The sequence below is a fragment of the Dermacentor variabilis genome, chromosome 1 (genome assembly GCF_050947875.1).
Source record: "Dermacentor variabilis isolate Ectoservices chromosome 1, ASM5094787v1, whole genome shotgun sequence".
Taxonomy (NCBI): domain Eukaryota; kingdom Metazoa; phylum Arthropoda; class Arachnida; order Ixodida; family Ixodidae; genus Dermacentor; species Dermacentor variabilis.
Genome location: NC_134568.1, coordinates 268139531 through 268160344, shown reverse-complemented (window position 1 = coordinate 268160344; position 20814 = coordinate 268139531). Strand labels below are relative to the sequence as shown.

Here is a 20814-nt window from a genome sequence, read left to right as displayed (position 1 = left end):
AGCAACACATGTATGCGCTATCACAGAATTTTTTTTTTCTTTTTCACACGTATTCCTTTAACAAAGACTCCACTAACAGTTCTTGACAGCCATGAAGGAAGCTTTGTGGTCGGAGAAATAGACTGATATATGTTCGACTTGGTACACCAATGCTTGATTCTCAAAGACGAGATCTATACAAGTGCCTCGCGAGGTTGTCACAGCCGTGGGGGAAGCAGAGGCTAAGCGCCGCCGCCGAGAAGACCCTGCCGTTCGCGCCGCCGAAGCGGAGGCTCATTGCCGCAGTCGAGAGCAACCAGCAGTAAGCGAGGCTGAAGCAGAAGCTCATCGCCGCCGCCGAGAAGACCCTGCAGTTCGCGCCGCCGAAGCGGAGGCTCATCGCCGCCGTCGAGAGCAACCAGCAGTAAGCGGAAGCGGAGGGGGGCGGCGTGTACACCCAGCGGCAAACGATGGGGGCAGAAGCGCGCGCAGCAAGCGGACAACACGATAAAGGGAGGAGGGAAGAGATAGCAGCGACTGACTGATGCCTTTGACTGATACTCTTTCTGCATGGCGGCGACGGTGTTCTATGCAGTCACGTTATCTTGACTCTCTAGCGGCGTCAGCGGCATCCAGCGGTATCAGTCGGTCGCTGCTAGCGCTGGGGGGATGAAAGGGGGGCGGAGCAGGTTACGAGGCCGACGACGACGCCGACGCCGACGACGACGCGAAACCCAGGAACGGACGCCAAAGAGCTGCGCTCTAAAAGATGACTCTTCACTGCATGAGCATGTTGCCAGAAATTAATGTATACACTACACATGCCTTGTACAACCTACATTGTGCCTCACTCAATACCAAGTTAGAGTAATAAAATTATAAAATTAGCAGTTGATAGCATGGCAAAGTTCAAGAACAAGCACACTGAGACTGTACAAATAAACCCTGTGCAACTAATATATGTAACAAAAGCGATTTAAAGACATGAAAGCAAGACATTACAAAATACATAAGCGAACCTACCTGTTGTTTGCACTACTTGCTGTAACCAACACTGGTATAGCAATGACAGTGACAGCAGTGGCCAATGATATGTTCACCAAGGCCAAAGAAAACACCACTGTAGAAAATGCAAGCAGCATGGCACATTTATGCGCAGCCCTTTCCATGCCATTCCTGAAATCAAATGAAGAAACACTGATTGATTGATTGATTTATTTGCTGACTGACTGACTTGTAGGGCTTAACATAACAGAGCAATTTTCACTTTCACAATTTTCGTTGGCTATGAGAGCTGCTTTAGTGGAAGGCTCCGAATTAATTTCGACCACCAAAAGCTTGGTACACAAGTGTCTTTGCAATCTGCCCCTATAGAATATGGCTGCAATGGCAATGAATCAAACCCGTGACCTCGTGCTCAGCAGCAGAATGCCATAGCCACTGAGCCACCACAGTGGGTGAAATTGAGCAATGTTCATTAGAATTAAATTCTGCTAGCCCAAGCACACTGAATAATGCATTGTTAATAACCTGTGGCTGCAATGCTTTCTTGCGCAATATCCTGGATTACAACTAGCCTCATTTGATTCGGGAAAGAGAATGAGAGTTAGCAAAAATTCAGACAGAACCCATCTTTTGAGCACGTTGATCAACGTTAATGCAATTGGCATTGAAGTGGTGGTGCACATGTAATTTGGTGGTGGGAGATTGATTATTGAGAGGAGCATGCACTCTTACATAGCCATTTGTGGCGTCAAACACAATGGAAAGCTCAGGTGTGTGGATGATAGATGAGAGCGTGTACAGGCGCATGTTCAAAATGCCACTTGATAATGTATCACCATTGTTTTCTTATCGCGTGTCCCAGTTTAAAGGTCAATAGAGAGAACTGAAAAAGCCACCGCCAAGATGCATATGTATGAGCCGTGTACTGCAGCCAAGTTTCTCTCTCTGGACACACTGCAGCATGTAGAGGCACGCGCGCAATGTCCCTCTCCTATTGCATGGCCTGCAAGATTGCACCGATGGCATGCCAGTGAGTGCTAACACTGAGAATTAATCCCTCATTGCCCAGCGCATGATCATGACCGAGAAGATACAGCACTAGGCTGCTGAGCTCGGGGACCCAGGTTTGACATCGACCAACACCGAAGTTTTTCAAGTCTTTCTTCTCATTAGAAAGACCTCTGGATTAAAGAGGCTAGAATCACAATGCAAACCACAAAGTGGAGAAAGTAGGCTAAGAATGCTAATCGCATTAAAAACAGGATTCAAAGGTCTGAACGGTAACTGCTTTAGAGGGGCACAAAGGAGAAAAGTTGAGCTGTAATATTAAATTGACCTTCTGCAACCCCCCTCCCCCCACCCCTTCCCCCAGAAAAATAGCTCTGGCACTGAGAGGAGGCGTGGTAAATCAGAAAAGATAGATAGATGAATGGAGGGCGACCCTGCCTTGAAAATTCTCCCACCAGTTCGTCGTAGATTTAACGATGACTTCTCGGGCTTAGTTATATGTCTAGAAGTTGGACTAGAGAGCTAAAAGAGCCAGACCGAAATTAGCAATTTTCACAAATTTCTACTGTACTACAATGACCCAAAAAAAGGAAAATGCTTTGAAATCTGTGACATCACATTGATGTACTAGCACTGGGGTTTCGGTGCAAAACTTTAAAAAATTTATTTTGGCCTTCATTTTCTCTTCTAATAAGCAACCTCTTAGCACAAAATTAAAGAAAAAATGGTAGACGACCCTAATCTTTGACTTAGGGGTCTCTTAATGGCAATCACATCTCAGCGTTGGTGTTCTTTAGGTTAAGTGAGCGAACGTATTTCCCTTGGCACGATATGTGGGTGAGGAGCGAGGGAGGGCGAGGAGGAAGCACAGCTAGTGCAACCTGGTGGGGCGTAGGCCCTTAGCGAGCAGTGCACAAAGTGCACCTTATGTGCCATCTCCAGTGCCGACATCAGAACATGTAACAAGCGTGTGCGAGCAGCTGTTGTGAGCAAGCGAGCGAATGAGCGAGCAGGTGAGAACCGGAAGAAGCGAGAGAGGAGGGAGTGACGTCACATCCGCTCTGCTAGGCACATGTTCAGTCTATGCCAGGCAAAAGTCTTCCATTAATTAACTGGTTAAATATCATGCCACCTTATTGTGTACGACGCCATTCTGCTTTCTACTTCCAGGTTTCCAGGAATTTTGCCAAGGTCGTGCTCACGTGGAGGGTTTCTAAAGTCTTTCTGTGCTTTGGTGTGCGGTAATCAGTGATTTCTAATTAATTATAATTATTCCATACACTTCAGTAACTCAATTTGTAACTAAACTTATGCTCTGATATCATATTTATAATGAAACCCATAAATTTTGTACTGTACTATTTATTTTTATATTTATTTTATTTCGTCCTCAGTGGTCTCAGGAGGTGAACCAGAAGTGCTGCGCAAGAAAGAAGAGTGCCACTCGATGCTTGTGCAACTAAAAATAGAGCTTGGAAACGATACTTTATCAGTATTAACTAATATAAAGCTTCTCTTTAGTGTTCTTTTATCATTTCCTAAAATGGGAACATACTTCAACCACAAGCTCGGCCTTTAATCAATGCATGAAATTCACAAACCTTGAGCCTATAAACAATGGCAGAAATAGTGAAAGGACCAGCACAGCCACATATCCAAAGTACAAGGACTCCTGGCTTGACAGCTGAAAGTGGTGTCCTAACTGATCAAAGTACAGAGGCGCCATCATCAGCAAGAAACCAACAGTGTGTGACACTGTCATGCAAGGCAAAGCTGACCAGGGTGATGCAGTCTGCAATTAAGAAAAACAAGAACATTAAACTCATCATAAATGCCAGGAAAGCTATAAACATTGCTACATAAAATTATGCTTAAAGTAAGGATCAATACAGTCACAGGAGCTCAAGTGTTGGACGTCCATGCATGACATTTAACGATGCATTGTTTATGGAGATACATCAGCTCAAAATGTGAAGTTCCATGACGAAAGGCACAGAAGCCCACACAACAACAATACCACTGGCATAGGCATCCACCACTAGAACGTTCTACTGTCAAATTTACATTCCTTACATACAATACTTTCATTTCCACAACTCTAATAACAGGTCTGTTAGTGAGGCGCTTGCTTTTCTGCATTACATAGCACAACGAAAAAAATTAAACGTTTTCAGTTGAACTGTACAGAAACACTGTATTAATAGGCAGTAAGAGCTAGTAAGTGACATCTTGATCATATTTGAACATACAAACATGTACCCAAAAATAATACTTTTGTCCCACACAAATGTTTTCAAGTTTCTTAATCACACGTAATGCGAAGGTTGTGGGTACAGTTCCCACCGACAACAAGTGATCGTTTCGCCCACTTTCATTTCCCCCCTTTTCTTTATTATTTTCTACATTTCAACTTCAACCACAGCTAATTACCCCTATGCTTTCCTTTGCTTCATTGCCTGTTGGCTTTATAAGGTGATAACAAAAATCGAGCCCCTGTGGTTCCCTTCTTCTCATTAATCATGTTGGTAGCTATTGTAAGTGTAAGGCCTTCCCCATCATTGCAGTTACAGTGATCACTCAATAGCATAAAGCACAAAGCTCTATTAAATTAAATTATGGGGTTTTACATGCCAAAACCATGATCTTATTATGAGGCACGACGTGGTTGGGGACTCTGGAAATATGGGCCACCTGGGTTTATTTAACATGCGCCTAAATCTAAGTACTCGGGTGTTTTTGCATTTCGCCCCAGCCGAAATGCGACCACCGTGGCTGGGATTCGATTCTGCGACCTCGGGCTTAGCAGCCCAACACTAACAAAGCTCTATGCTCCATTCCACTGACCTCAGGCATCACAGAAGTTGAGGCTGTTGCTGATCAATTCATGACACAGAACAGATTAGAGACATTACTCAGCTGACATACATGAGCATTTTAGACAGATGCGCGTTACATGTTGTAAAGTAGCCATTACATACAACCCTTCAATTATGTCAAAACACCCAGGCTTTCAAAGTTTTCTGTTGTAACATAAAAGCAATGAATTCATTCTTTCGACAAAGACAGTCCACTGACCTCAAAGAAATAGCTATAAAGTTGACATTAATTTCAGTTTCCTCATTTACTTTAGTAAACTTAATTTACCAAAGAAATAAATTGAAACTGAAAAAATGTTTTCTTGTAGCTAGAAATGGGTCCATTCTCAGTGTGTGTGTTTTTTAAATATATTTTATCATCTCGTTACAAATGTAAGTCACAACATGCACTGTGCTACATCAAACTTCAGCTAAAGTAATTGCTCAAAAAGTTTCTGAAAATTAAATTTGAAATTTCAAAGCACCCATACAGTATCAACAAAAACTATTTGTGTTTTTACTGTAAATAACCAAAAATAGAAACATCTGAAAAGCACAATATACCGTACATGTAGTACACTTAACATGGGCCACACTCATCCTAAGAGCTGCAAATGCAACTTGGCAGCCCAAAATTCTAAAGCAATTTTTTTCACATGTATGAAGACACCGTGCATGGCATGCATGTCTTCAGACATTGTTGTGAAAAGCTTTGAAGTTACAGGCACATGTATTTCCATGGATGGCATGGAGGATGGCTGTATCAAAGAGTGTGCTGTTGAGCCAGACCTAAGCAGCAGCAATATTAACAGTGGTGAGGTCTAGACGGGCACCAGGTGCATGGCACACAAGTGTGAACAAATGAATGTATTAGGAAAACTATAGCGTTAGCTCTTTTGGTACTAAGGGATTACTGTGATTATGCAAGGCCAGTAAAAATGGACCCAAATGGCCAACCCCTGTGTAAAGGCCACACATCGCCATGATAGAAAGAAAAAAAAAGTGCGACCCTTACAAGAATCCATACGGTAGGTGCCCCTTGCCCACAGTTCCTCTCTGGGCTAGACCACGCTAAAAATAGTGATGTAGAATTCGCTTAGATTGTTGTTAGCCAAGGCGATTCTATGCTATGTGGAAAAACCTTCGCTCCATTGTACATTACTAATCATGGAGGAAGCATTTGTATTGATTCCTTGAAAGTTGTGTTCTCTCTGCATTCTTTTATGTTTTTGAAGCCAGGACTGTCAGAAAAGGCATCCCCTACTTCCCCTACCTTCCTCACACTCCATAAACATCCTCAATCAGCTTAGCCTTTTAGTGCACGAAAGACACAGGGGCAGTAAAGCAGGTGTATACGAAGTGCTCCTCTCTAAGCTCGCGGCCACTCGAAGATGGTAAAACGAGGCATCACCAAACTAACTTTAATGAATACACTTCGTTGCTCTTGCTTTCACAAGTGTCGTAGCAATTTATTGAACTAGCTGACCGCTTGAAAAATGCCGGGTATTTTTAGTCAGTGATCACCTCAGTAGCCAAAGATTTGCAAAAAATGTTCAAACACACCTGCCAGAATGTGCAATCTGACGTACTGAACCACAGATGGAGTGTGGAAAGCTAAAAAGGTGTGCGGCGATACCATATATTCATGATGTTTCACATAAGCTGAAAAAGACCGACAACAGCACCAAGGTGAAAGTAGTCTTCTCCGCACCAAAAAAGCTTTCAAGTCTGTGCAAGACCAGCTACCGCAGCATTAGCAGTTGCCAGACAAACCACAAAGAAGGCTTTGTTAAATGTGAGACCAACATTGTCTACCGGCTACCGCTGTCATGTGAAAAAAAAAGCACTGGACAGAAGGGACGATGCACTTGCCTGAATAGTGGGAGCACGCACACAATAGTGGTGTGGGCAATCTTAGCTTCCACTGCAGAAACCATGGGTGTGATCCCCAGTATGCACAGTGCTGTATAATATGCAGAAGTGCTACGCAAACGACACGCAAGATCATGGAAGTGGCGAAAATTGCTAGTATGGGGGACGTGTGCGTTGGTGCACAATCTATGGACCTTTCTAAAAAAAAGTTGATTACCTTAACCACATGCAGAGAGTGGCTTGATTGATATGGCAGTAAAGACTAATCTCATAATCTTGCAGCTTAGCACTTTCATAACTTGGTTTTATCATCGATTGTTATCCTCTTTATGCTGCTTGATGTCATGATTTATAAACATGTACAAATTCACTTGCGCAAGCTGGTTTGTCTCATATATATGTGTGATGCCTGTGAAAAGGAAAACTTTACCTGTGTGATGCCTGTGAAAAGGAAAACTTTACCTACGTCTATCATACTGTCTTTATGTCTTTTGTGTGTTAAAAGCCTAAAATGGAATACCAACACACCCAAACATGCATTTTTCGGCTTCTCTCCAAAAGCAAGCTGGCCCTACTCAACTTGAATTAGCGCCGAAGCCTCCATGAGCTGCATCCAGGTATAGCTAGTACAGAATAAGGCTGCTTGCCCACGCTGTGTTAAATCAGTACGAGATCCAACCACTAGCCAAGCTTATGCAGAAAGAAATTGAGTGTACGCACCTGCCTGAGTGAGAACACTACAGGCAGCAATTTTTCATAATACATTGTATACAGGCTGTTGAAAGACTAAGGAATAAAAACGACTCACTGCAGAGAAAAATTAAATTGCATTCACTATTAGTCGAGCATGAGAATGAGAGCATGTCACAAAGTTTGGGGGATCATTTAAGCAGCATAGCTGTTAGAGTAAAAACTAAGTAATCCAACAAAAATAGTTCAGCATGGCCAGTCAAAGCGCACATTTTGCACTGTTGTATTTGGAAAGTGCAACACCAATTGGGGTCGATTTGAGTGATGCATTTTTTCGAAGTTTTATTTTTCAACTCCTTGAACTGCCAAAGACTTAAAATCTGAACAAAATAAAAATTCAGTATTTATATAGTGTATGGCAATGCTTGTAGAAGAATTCCAATGTCAATGGCTGGCAGCATATTGAAAAGCCATTGATCAAACTGAATAATGTTGTGTGACATGGTAACGACAGAGTCAAGAGAATGTTAAAATTTGCACACTCAAAGAATATTTTTTATTTGTTCAGCTCAAGGGCTATTCAGCATAACAGCATCCCCTTAGAAGTGAGTGGAACAGAAGCAGTCACCTTTTGATTACTGGTCGTGCCAGCACTTTTCGGATCCCCACTCAAAGACAAGAACAGAACTCCTGCCTAAAGGAACAAAAATATGTGTGTAAGGTTATGCAGGGAAACATTGAAAATATACAGCCGAATTATTTTCTGCCAGCTGTTTTTAAAAACATAAATGCAAGTAAATTCCATGCAACAAACAAACGTATGCACAGTCACATTATGGGCTTTTCATTGACACCGAAACTGAGACATCACTGTCATCTTAGTCACTTCCAGCTTCCCTTCAGTTTGTGTGAACTAGCTGGTCAAACTATATACTACCCTGGCCAAACTTTTGTCTTTTTCCTTGAAAATGTATTTTATTCTCTTTCTAACGTGCTAACCATAGCCTGGTGCCAATAGCAGCCCTACTTCCTTACTGCACCAAAATGACAATCCTACAGGAAACCTGCATTGTCCAAGGGACCTGCAACTGCTTCAGTGTCCTACTATAATTTTCCAATGCCAGCCGCTTGACTTCAACAAGAATGAGATGATAATAAGTAGCAAGAGAAGAATGCCTGTTTTATTGCTTGCTTGAGTAGTGCACGAAGGACTATTGTAATGTAAAGGAGTGCCTACGCTGAAGCACTGAAGTACATCCATGTTCATTCACACAGGAAGCCTGCCCTTTTGCTCTTTGTAAGAGCTTGTCACTTATGTTTTTAGATGAATGATGATGGGTAGCATCATTAGAAACAATGTGCCAGACTATAAACTGTTTATTACAGTTGCTACCCTGCATGCTATAGTGCTGTTTTCGGTGCAGAAATTTTATTGATGGCACCCTATACTCGAGCTTTGAATCTGCAACCAACAGCATACCAAATACATAGACTGTAAAGTTGAAATTTGGCAGCATTACAATGAACAGCAGCAGTGGAACTTCTGCTGAAAGGGTGACTGCAAGCACTTCAGGTGAAATTGGAATGATGCCAACAGCCACTATTTCTAGTAAGTACTGTACTGCTGTCTAACAAATCGATGTATTAAACCGAATTAACTCAAGGAACAAGAAATACGCTAGTAAAGCCCATTATATTTAAATCAGAAAGCTGCCATTTACATACACGTAATTATTCAACACTTAAACAAAAGCTTTAAAGATCACATGACACAGAAGTGGGAAAAGCATATTATTACCCCTCGTAAGTTACATCCATCACAGCAGTTCTAATAAAGGGTGCTTTCTTGATGATACCAATGAATTACAAAGAGAATGAGTGCATTAAAATGTGCATTTAAGAAAACTTGATGGCTACAAGGGCATTTGCCAGGATACATATATACAAGCAAGGTGCACATATAAGGAAAGATAATGACAACACAGTCAGTAATCCTGAACTAATTTACTGAAGCTCAGACTAATGCCCTTAAATAAAAACACATGCATAGAACGTGAAAACCTCAGACCTGTCCTGGCAACCAGGTAAAGAATACCTCTGTTGTTGTAACTGATAATGTGCTACACACACAATAATTATTACTTTCTTTTATGTATTTTGCTCCCATCAGTTATCATGCAGTTTTGCTGTTAGTGGGTTCCCTCTGCTTACAAGTCTATTTCAGTGAATGTGTTATTTATTAAAGCATGCGTCTTGGCACAACATTTTCCATAAAACAAAAAGAATGATCAACATAGTGGCAACAAAAAAGAGCACATCAGTATCTGATTGTATTTCACCACATGCAGTAAATAAAATATGCCACTGGTACCCACACAGGATGCTTCCACCTTGCAAATGCATCATGGTTAAGCAGGTTGCTACATAATATAGAACGAGTTTCGTTTTCTCACGTTTACTTTCTGTTCTTGCTTTTGGTAGCAAAGGCATTGAAGAATGAATGCAAAAGAAAATGATTACCTGCGCCAGCGTAATGTAAGGATTCCTTTAGCTCAATTCTGTTTCTTGCTTATCATCAAGGTTTATGGCTGGCCAATCCTGGTGATAATATAGGCATACTGCCACACGGACCACTGACCAAGCACGGAAAGAAATAGCATTGAAATAGAATCATTACATTACACCGGTTCTGATCAATTTAATTCTGGAGTTTTATGTGCAAAATCACGATGATTATGAGGCACGCCATAGAGGGGTTCTCTGGATTAATTCTGAACATCTGGGGTTCTTTAAAGAGCACCTAATGCACGATACATCGCCGTTTTTGCATTTTGTCCCCATCAAAATGTGGCCACCACGGCCAGGATTCCATCCCATGCCCTCGGGCTTAGCAGTGCAATGCCAAAGCCACTATGCCACCACGGTAGGTCACCGGGCCCGATTGATATTATCATCTTTGAAAAGGTGTTAATTATAATAATACATTCATAAATTATAAATGTTTATTATAATAAACATTTGCCATACACTGTGGCTTATATAAGCTGTAGGTGCACAATAGCAAATATTTTTTCCCAGACAAATTTAAAGTAATTAATAACCATACCTTACCTTAAAAGTTTGGTAATAATTAATTCTGATAAGGGTTGACTCGGCTTATCCCTACAGCCCTAAGAACTGACGATCAAATTTTCAGAAAGTATGGCCACCACTACAGCACAGCTGACTTCTGCTAATTCAACATTGGCTAACTAAATTCCTGTTTCAGTTCAGGAATTCCACTTAACCATGTTCAAAAGCCCCCCAAAATGCCTATGTTTTTAAGTACTTTAATTTGAACTTTCAGATAATTCTGAAGAATTATACTCTTTCCTAACAAAGATGTTCTAAAAACTTACTGGCCAACAATAAAAGCGTAGCAAGATGCCTGACGCACAATGTGCCAATAAATTTTACAATGTCGTACCTTCAGTAAAGCTGGAAGGCCGATCAGAGCAAATGCAGGGCTATACAATCCAATAGAAACATATCTTCTTGTAGATGGCAGCAAGTAGAAGAAGAATGACTGGTGAAATCGTTCTAGCAAGTTGTTCAAGCTAGAAAACACACCTTCAAGCACTCTGTAAAATGAAGTCATCAACATATTTATTAGTGCCTTTCACATAGAATTTCAAGGTACAATGTGACAAAGATTTTAGTTTCCAGATGCAGATAAGAAACTCGAGAAATGAAAAGCTCAAGCGACATACAGAAGCCTAATTTCGGGCTAATTCATTCATCACCAACTCTCTTTCAAACTCTCGAATATGCATTGCCAATAATAAAGCACAGAAATTGAACATAACACATTTAAAAAGAATGTCAATGAATTCAAGCAGCTACACGACACTGATATTTACGGTAAAAGTGATTTAACTTCCACAAATATGATGTGAAACAGCAGCCCTAAAATATATGCTGTTAAAAACTGATGCAGAACACAGAATAAAAAAAATACTCACCTGCCAACCTCTTCAAATCCAACACTAACAGAGGCCACTCCATCTGCATGACCTTCCAAAGTCAGGGCTTGGATAGCATAACGATGAAAGAGTCCATGGCCCCCATTTGGCTGACCAGATGCTTGAGCAGCCATCATGGCTGTCATGGTCTTAAATGACTGCATCCAGCCTTCAAAAGGTTGTAAGTCATAGGGAGACACCTGTAAAAACCACAGCTATGCTCTAGCACAAGCAGTGAATGAGGTTTTTGCTTTAAAGGGCCCCTCACCAAGCCCTGTAGGAAATTTCAGTTATATGCTGGAAGTTGTTACGTGTCCTCTAGGGAGCGTTCTGCCACAAAAATTTTTCAAATCAGCTCATTAATAGCAGAGATAGAAATATTTTAGTGCTGTGAAACCATGATTTCAGCAGGCAGGCTCCACTGCCAAGCAAGACGCTCTGTCCACTCGCCCCGTTCAGCCTTCGCAAGCGAAATTCCTTCCCTGCGTTCTCCCATACCAGACCTCGAGGATCGCGTGATGCATACATCACAGGCCCCGCCTTCATTTTTTTTTCCTTCTTGCTTTTTTTCTCCCGGCACTACACATTTCCGCTGACGGTGTCGCGCACGAGCTGTTGTCTCTTTGTGCAGTGCACGATTTTGCGCGATGTGCTCAAGGACACATGACTAGCGGTATAATTCAGTGCTACACGAATACTGAGGCAGAACAAGCAGCTCGCAGAGCGTGATCACGCACGACCATGGGAACAAGCAGATGAAGCGGAAGTACATCTCTCTTGCTTCGGTGCAAAGTAAAACACAAACCACGCAGACATTCCGTTTGTGTGTTTTATTATTTCTCTAAACTTCAATTCGTCAATTCAAGCAACAGATCGCACAGATAACAGATGTTGTCTTCAATAAGCCTCAAATTCACGTCACCATGAGCGACGTCACACTGCAAACACGACTATGTAGGCGCAGGGGCACAACTACGTCACCGTCCGGCTTAGAGCGCAGCGGTCGAGAGGAGAAATAAAAACGGCATTCGGTTCAAAATTTCAGGTCTTTCCGTGGCACGTAGCGATGTAATACTTTGCAGACGCGATCGTTATCGCTCAATGTATGCTCTGCGCTTGTCAGCTCAAAATGGCCAGACCTGGTGAGGGGCCCTTTAAAGAATCCTGCAACGTAATAGTCAGCAAAATGGCTTGCACCTACAGCACATGGTTGCATAGTGGTTTCAGCGCTGAACCTGCTAAGTAAGAGGTCAAAGGTTCGATTCCCGGCCAGAGCAGCCATATTTCATAGGGCCAAATTGCAAAAATGCTTGTGTGCGGTGCATTGGGTTCATGTTAAAGAACTCTGGATGGTCAAAATTATTCCAGAGTCCTTCTCTATGATGTGCCTCATAATCAGATCATGGTTTTGGCATGTAATATCTTAGAATTTCTTTTCTTCTTTTTTAAAGGGTTACTTGGTGACCCCTAAGCAAGAAACTTAAGCAAACAAGTAAATGCACTGAACTCTCTTTTTTCATTCCTCAGAAGGTATCATGCAGCTACCCCATTTTTAAAACATCCTGTTTACATACTCACAGTACTGTAACAAGTAATAGGACGCAAGCAGGACACCAGGCAAAGGTGAACTTCGAAGACGAACACTCTTAATTAGGCAAACTAGTGCACACACCAAAAAAGGTACAGCTTGGCAGTTAGAATGCCAATACTAACAGTCAGCGGACTGAATGAAATGGTTAACTGGCTCCCTATTTACAGAATGTCATTGAGCATATTTGCATACATTGTGCAATCAAGAAGTACAGGTGGCATATGCGAATATCTTGGGAAAAATCTGATTCTACAGCTACCTTTGTTCTCCACAAGAAAACTAGAAAGTTACCTATCAAGAAAGGGTTCCGGCAAGGGGACACGATATCTCCAATGCTATTCACTGCATGCTTAGAAGTAGTATTCAAGCTATTAGAGTGGGAAGGCTTAGGAGTGAGGATCAACAGCAAATGTCTCCGCAACCTTTGATTCGCAGATGACGTTATCCTGTTCAGCAACACTGGGGAACAAATTACGAAAAATGATTGAGGGCCTTAACCAAGAAAGTGTAAGAGTGCGGTTGAAGATTAATATGCAGAAGACAAAAATAATGTTCAAAAGCCTGGCAAGGGAACAAGAATTCTGGATCACCAGTCATTCTCTAGATTCTGTACAGGAGTATGCTTATCTAGGTCAACTAACAGCGGATCCTGATCATGAGAAGGAAATGTACAGAAGAATAAAAATAGGTTGGAGTGCATAAGGCAGACATTGGCAGGTCCTGACTGGAAGCTTACCACTATCATTGAAAAGAAAGGTGTACAATCAATGTGTTCTACCGGTACTAACATATGGGGCAGAAACTTGGAGGTCGACAAAGAAGCTTGAGAACAAGTTAAGGACCGCGCAAAGAGCATGGAACCAAAAATGATAAGCGTAACGTTAAGAGACAGGAAGAGAATGGTGTGGATCAGAGAGCAAACAGGGATGGCCAATACTCTAGCTGACATTAAGAGAAAAAAAATGGAGCTGGGCAAGCGATGTAATGCATAAGTTAGATAACAAGTGGTCCATTAGAGTTGCAGAACGAGTGCCAAGGGAAGGGAAGTGCAGTCGAGGACAGCAGAAAACTAGGTGAGGTGATGAAATGAGCAAATTTGCAAGCGCAAGTTGAAATCAGCTAGAAAAGATGGGAGTAATTGGATATCGCAGGGAGAGGCCTACATCCTGCAGTAGGCATAAAAATAGGCTAATGATGATGACCATGCATACCAGAATAATGGGTGGTCCTAACAACAATTTGGCGATGCTCCACATGCATCATGTACATGCCACAGACCTGTCAACCTTAAGATTTCAAAAATTCATGCAAAGGTCGCAAAATCGTGGGTTGCTCTTCTACATCGATTTTCTAGAGTGGGCAGTGGTGCTGCGGGTAGGCCCGAATAATCAAGTGAGCTTGAAAAATCAGTTGCTGCCTATATTTGCACTCTCTTCAAATGAGTTCTACCCTAAACTACATGCAAATAAAGAATCATAAATTAATCAGTGTCATTATAATTATTGCAAACAAGCTTAAAAATTTAGCATTCTACAAAGATATTGTTACGGATGAGATGGATTTATTTACAAGATGATCGATGGGGCATAGAGACGAGATCGCAAACAGTCAGGCATTTTCTATACCGCGCGCAGTTCTACAATCTCCTCTTCTTCGGCTCCACCATGCAGCGTAACATCTTCTTCCGGTGCAGACGAAGCTCGTCGAGCAAGTTAGGGAACCACATAATTGGTAGTTCTTGATTCGGGAACCCTATGATGGCAGTGCTTCAGGTGGGCCACATGAACCACTTGAGTCTTCTGTGACCGGCACTTATTGGCGGTCAGTTTTGCGATGACATAGTTGACGTCACTTAATCGGCTGAGCATAACGAATGAACCGCTGTACGTTGATATGAACTTGCGATACAAGCCTTTATCCGTAGAGGTATCCACAGTAAAACATGATCGCCAGGATCGAAAGTGGCATGTATATGCCGGGCGTCATAGCGTGGCTTGGCTGAACCTTGCGAAGAGAGCGTTCTTAAGCGAGCTAGCCAACGCACTTCTTCGGAACGACACAAGGTCTGGGGAATGGATGTCTTCGTTCAGTGTGAATGGCAAAATTGTGTCCAATAATGTTTGGGGACTGTGAGCGTACAACAGATAAAAAGGCGCATACCCAGTTACTTTGTGCTTGGCTGTATTGTATGCCTAAGTGACAAAGGGCAGCACAGCATCCCAATTCCTGTGATCAGCTGAGATGTACAGTGACAACATACTGGTAAGCATATGATTCATGCGTTCAGTGAGGCCATTTGTTTGTGGGTGGTACGGCGTTGAATGGCGATAAGTAGAACCGCAAAGGCGCAGCAGTTCTTCGACAATGTTGGCGGTGAATTGCCGTCCACAGTCACTTATAACAACAAGCGGAGCGGCGTGACGCAGGATGACAGAATGAATCAGAAAGCACGACACATAAGTGGCAGTAGCAGAGGTAAGTGCCGCAATCTCAGTATAGCACGTCAAGTAGTCAACGCAAACAATAATCCAGCGACGGCCGGTAGAGCTCTTGGGGAAGGGGCCGAGCAAATCGATACCAACTTTTTCAAACGGTAAGGTAGGTGAGTTCACTGGTTGCAAAAACCCTGCAGGAAGCGTCGCCGGCTTCTTATGATATTGGCAACCTGGGCAACTTGCAATGTACTGTCTTATGCTCTTCCATAGCTTCGGCCAATAAAAGCGCTGGCGAAATCGATGAAGCGTGCGAGCAAAGCCAAGGAGGCCCGATGTGATGTCATCATGCATGGCGTTTGGGAACGACTAGGAGCAAGGAAGTGCCTTCAGCAGAGTAATTCTTTTTGTAAAGCAAGCCGTCACACAGCGTGAAGCACGTTGTCTGACCTGATGTGCGGACAGCCTCCAATAGGGGTACGAGTGTAGGATCACGGCGTTTTTCACAATTAAAGGTGCTGAGGTCAGGAAACTCAGTAATGCTGGCAAGATATTCGTCGAAGTCATCGTCGTTAGCAGGGGATTGTGGCGACGGGAGACTAGACAAGCAGTCGGAATCGGTATGACACCGACCGCTCTTGTAGCCAACAGAAAAGGTATATTCTTGAAGGCGAAACCCCCAACGTGCCAGCCATCCAGAAGGATCCCGCAGTCCAACAAGCCAGTAAAGAGAATGATCATCTGTCACTATCTTGAAATGTCAACCATACAGATATGGCCGAAACTTCTGGATCACGAACACTACTGCCAGGCATTCCAATTCGGTGACAGTGTAATTTCGCTCCACTCTCGTCAGTGTCCAACTTGAGCACGCACGCGTGCTGGTGCCCATGATGAAGTTGTACGAGGACAATGGCAACGCCCACACCGCTAGCGTCCGAGTGTAGCTCAGTCATGGCCTCGGGATAGAAATGGCACAAGACAGGCCCAGAAGTTAGTAGATACTTCAGCTGATGGAACGCATCCTCGCATACTGTAGTACATACGTAGGGATTGTCTTTGTGAAGGAGGCACATGAGTAGGTGAGCAAGTTGGCCAAAGTTCTTGATAAACTAGCGAAGTACGAACACAGGCCAAGGAAACTACGGAGGTCTTTTGCTGCCTTTGGTTGGCTAAAATCATGCCTGCAGCGATCTTTTCAGGGTCAGGTCGAATACCATCTTTGTCGACGAGAAAACCGAGCACGAGAGTCTGGCGCTTACAGAAGTGACACTTCTTTGAGTTTAAAACTAGTCCAGCGTTTTGTATACAGTCGAGTACGACGCCAAGTCACTGATTGCACTCAAGTGTTTTGCCAAAAATGATTACATTATCCAGGTGGCACATGCAGATCTCTCATTTCAATCCGCACAGTACTGTGTTCATAAACCTTTCAAAAGTTGCTGGTGCATTGCATAAACTGAAAGGCATGACATTAAACTCGAAGAGACTGTCTGGCATCACAAAGGCAGTTTTCTCTTTATCTGCTGGGTGCAGAGGTATTGCCAGTATCCCGATCCTAAGTCAATGGAGGAGAAGTTGCTGCTGCCGTCGGTGACAATACCTGCTGATATGTCCACGGATACCGCAGCAAAAGCAAATAGGTGGCTCGCGATACACAGGATAGTCATAAAGTGGGGCCTGGGGCTGGCTGTACTGGGGAGCAAGGCGTTGGGGTGGTGCGGTCTGACGACGTTCGAAGGTACGCGAAGGATGCCGGAACTCTGCCGTGTCGATGCGGACGCGTTCACCATGCAAAGGCCAAATTTCGCTGTTAGATTGCAGTTGGCAAATCACCGGCTGTTCAGGACAGCGTACGTCAAGCGGGCATTCAGGTTACTCCTGTCCTGCGTCTCTTCCTCCCCCTTGTACTTGAAAGTTGCAAATTCTTCTTTAACGAGTTGACGCACTAACAAGGCAATGTCATGGGAGGAGGACATGTCCACACATGCGACCGTGGTCACATTGTTCCAAACTTTGGCAATACATGACGGGTCTTCAGTGCCTCAAAAGCGTGGCAGTGACGTCTTAGATCCGACGAAGTCCGCAGGTCTTCCTTTGATATAAGGAAATTGTAGACATCTTCAGCAATACCCTTCAAAAGATGTCCAACCTTCTCTTCATCCAACATGCCCGTGTTCACATTTCTGCACAGTTTCAATACTTCTTCAATTTAAGTTGTGCATGTTTCTCCGGGCAACTGTGCCCTATGCTAAAGTGTATGCTCAGCCTTCTTTCTTTCTGAAAGTGAATCTCTGAAGCAGCTTTTGATTTCTTCTATGAACCTTCCTCACACTGGCATCGTGCTTTCGTTTTTATCGAAACGGAGAAGTGTGGTTCCGATGAGAAAGAAAACGACGTTGGCAAGTTGCGCCGTTGCGTTCCACCCATTGTGACTGCTTACCCTTTGATAATAATTTAGCCAGTCGTCAACATCCTCATCAGCTTTGCCGGAAAAGGTGCGCGGCTCTTTCTGAGGGATCCAGCAGATGACTTGCCTTCGGCGCTCACTGTCATCTTGCATGCTTGTGTCATGGCTGCCGCCAGCTGCTTGTGGTTCATTCATGTCCATGTCTTCAGGCGGTAGCCCGAGCAAGTGCCGGCTTCGTCGGAGGGTGCGTAGAAGAAGGTTGTCCAAAGCGATTACCCCGCACTTCCACCAAAGTTGTTACGGATGAGATGGATGCAAAAATTGGCCGGTATAATCTGATGAGAGGCCCTTCACACTTGCTATAAAACTTGACAAAATAATAATCTTATATTACATATGTTTTGCACAGAACGTAAAAGCACGGCAGCAGCGATAACATGTAGAAGCAAATGGAAACAAGACAAATTATCTCAAGTAAAGAACATGTGCCAGTTTGAAAACTTGAAGTAACAATTACATCATCCACACACCAATAGCAAGCCCTTTTGTTTGATTTCACTTGAACAAGCAGTTCCTTAAGGTCCCTCAGTTCATTGAAGTGATGTTTTACTATGGACGGTTCAACATGGCTCTACATTGTGCCTGCAACAGGGCACTTTCGAAGTAATAAGCCTAGTGAAATTTGTAGCCTCACAGTAAACTGAAACAAAACAATGCTTTCACCTGAAAATATTCTGGTCATCTATATTCACAAAAGCGAGACATTTCCATCTGTCAACAAGCATATGTCACAGAATTTCTTACTTGATCATGAAATGTTGTGTGCACAGACTCTCGAAGACACAGCTCTATTACCAAGTTGAACAAATCAAGGTTTGGTAGTTGGCCGTTCAATCCAACCAGCTTCAAGTCAAGCCGCCTAATGCGACTACTATGGAGTTCCAAGTTGATCGCGGCTTGAATGGGGCCACTTCTAGCCTTTAGCGTTCCAGGATCAATAACTGAGAAAAAGAAAAGCATGAAGGCAGAAGCATAAATCTGCATATGTACTGCTAAATTACCACTATACATTCAACCGGCAAAACAATTAAAGAAGCATGACACGGTTGTGCTAAAATATTACACACCTCCAGGCGCAGTATGGATGTCATGGTAAGCATCCAACCATGCTTGAAATCCAACCAACTCATGTTCAGTGACGAGAAATATCACATCTTTGGCCCATGACCCCTGAGCTGAAAGAGCATGGCACTTAATGAAACTGGTCTGCTTTTAAACTGCAGTCTACACAGAGGCAGACGGAACACTGAAATAAAGGGAAGAAGCAAAAGGTGACCTACAGTGCACTTCATACAAAACTTCATGCCAACTAGAACTACAGTGATTGTAGGACAAGGCTCTTCACCTCTGAAATACTTAGCAAGTGCCACCATGAGTGCAATTCCAGGAAGTGTGGATCCATGAAGGCTGTCCTCCATACGGTATGGTGATGATAACACAACAGCCTCTGTGCCAGAGCCCCGAGGAGCCCGCAGGATAGCATATACATTTTCTCCACCATGTGTCTGCACCCAATTTAGAAAAGGTAGCATTGCAGAAAAAGCCAAACACTGTATATAAAACAAGCAAAACTGCTCACTTATGCCTCATTCCTTTGGACCATTAACAGGTGCCACTTCTAGCATGCAAAAAGCATGACAACATATAATTCAAAATTTTCATATGAAGTCTACTTCCGTATTCCAATGCAGTACAATGTTGTGCAACACAGAAGAGAAGATGTTGCATAGAAAAATAAACAAGCAAATGCATGGAGATTAACCAGACGGACGTCTGGTTCGACACTCTGCACAAGGGAGAGGGATTAAAATAAGAAAGGAGAGGAAACCTCAAAGGTAAAAACACTTGTAGCCTTACAGTGTTGTGGTACGCAGTTATACAGTATAATTACGACGTATGTATTGCTGGGCCGTTCAGCAATAAATTGCATACATCATTTGTTTATATAATTTAATCCTCCTTTTAAACTACAACGTGCCCTATAGATAATACGTACGGGTTTCGATCCCAACGGGTAGTGAAGGCTGAAATTGTGTCTGTACACATCAAGCCCCAGTTGACGGAACTGACCAAGCAGCCATGGCAGAGGCAAGCTGAAAAAGCACATAGTCGTTTGAGAATGAAGACTGTGTTTCGCTCGCACCAATTGATAAACTTTCTTCCATTCAGTGCAAAAATTAAAATCAGTAGTGACACAGAAACCACTTAATTCGGAGTACAACCACACAAACAAAATGCTCTTTACCTTGCGTGACTTCTAGCCTCTTCTTTCAGGCTTTCCAATGTGTCCTTTGCGAATGTACCAAGGTTGAATCTCCTGTTCACAAGACCAGGTAGGAGGGCATTCTCCGAGAAATATGTCTTGTTGTTGCACTCATTCCAGGCTAAAACGGCAAAAGCGATCAGCCCGGCTACATATGCCAATGTGCACAGTCGATTGCAATTCTTCTGAACCACCAAAACTAATTTGTTGTTTTGTGAAGTGTTCATGAGCACACCCATGTTCACCCCCTGCCGGCGCCACAACTTTTTATGCCACAATCTTGGGTCACTACTGCACTGGTGCGCTGGAAACCCAGCCCAGCGGGCTCAGCCTCCTAAAGATCCATCAGTCGACACCGGCACACCGACGCGCGGCACGGGCTACACTCGTGGCTCTAGAGCGACCACGCACTTTGATGCGCAGCGCGCATGATTCTCTATCACGACTGATGTGAAATAAATGTGTTTTTCAAACTTGTTGAACTGACAAACGCCGCGCTAAAGAGTTCGTGTCCGCCAAAAACATTATGTCACTTGCACAAAAAGAAAATACCGCACATTTTTTTTTTTCGTGACCCTCAGCAGCCTCACCTACCGGTCCTCACCGGAACTAAAAGAAAATCGAAAATGCTTTTGATATGACTTAGGT

At 43.2% G+C, this 20814-nt stretch overlaps 1 protein-coding gene across 1 annotated transcript in view; it reads right to left on the bottom strand.

Annotated features, from left to right (window-relative positions):
* The window catches only part of GAA1 (glycosylphosphatidylinositol anchor attachment 1), a 28964-nt gene extending 8243 nt beyond the window's left edge, over nt 1-20721 (bottom strand). Inside the window, exons 1-10 of the mRNA XM_075675452.1 lie at nt 20149-20721; nt 19900-19996; nt 19249-19408; nt 18971-19078; nt 18648-18844; nt 11411-11610; nt 10876-11029; nt 8038-8103; nt 3594-3784; nt 1003-1155 (exon numbers count right to left, since the gene is read on the bottom strand). Coding sequence (XP_075531567.1) covers nt 1003-1155; nt 3594-3784; nt 8038-8103; nt 10876-11029; nt 11411-11610; nt 18648-18844; nt 18971-19078; nt 19249-19408; nt 19900-19996; nt 20149-20405 — 1583 coding nt within the window. The 5' untranslated portion in view covers nt 20406-20721. The remainder of the gene's footprint in view (nt 1-1002; nt 1156-3593; nt 3785-8037; nt 8104-10875; nt 11030-11410; nt 11611-18647; nt 18845-18970; nt 19079-19248; nt 19409-19899; nt 19997-20148) is intronic.
* Nucleotides 20722-20814: the final 93 nt, after the last annotated feature.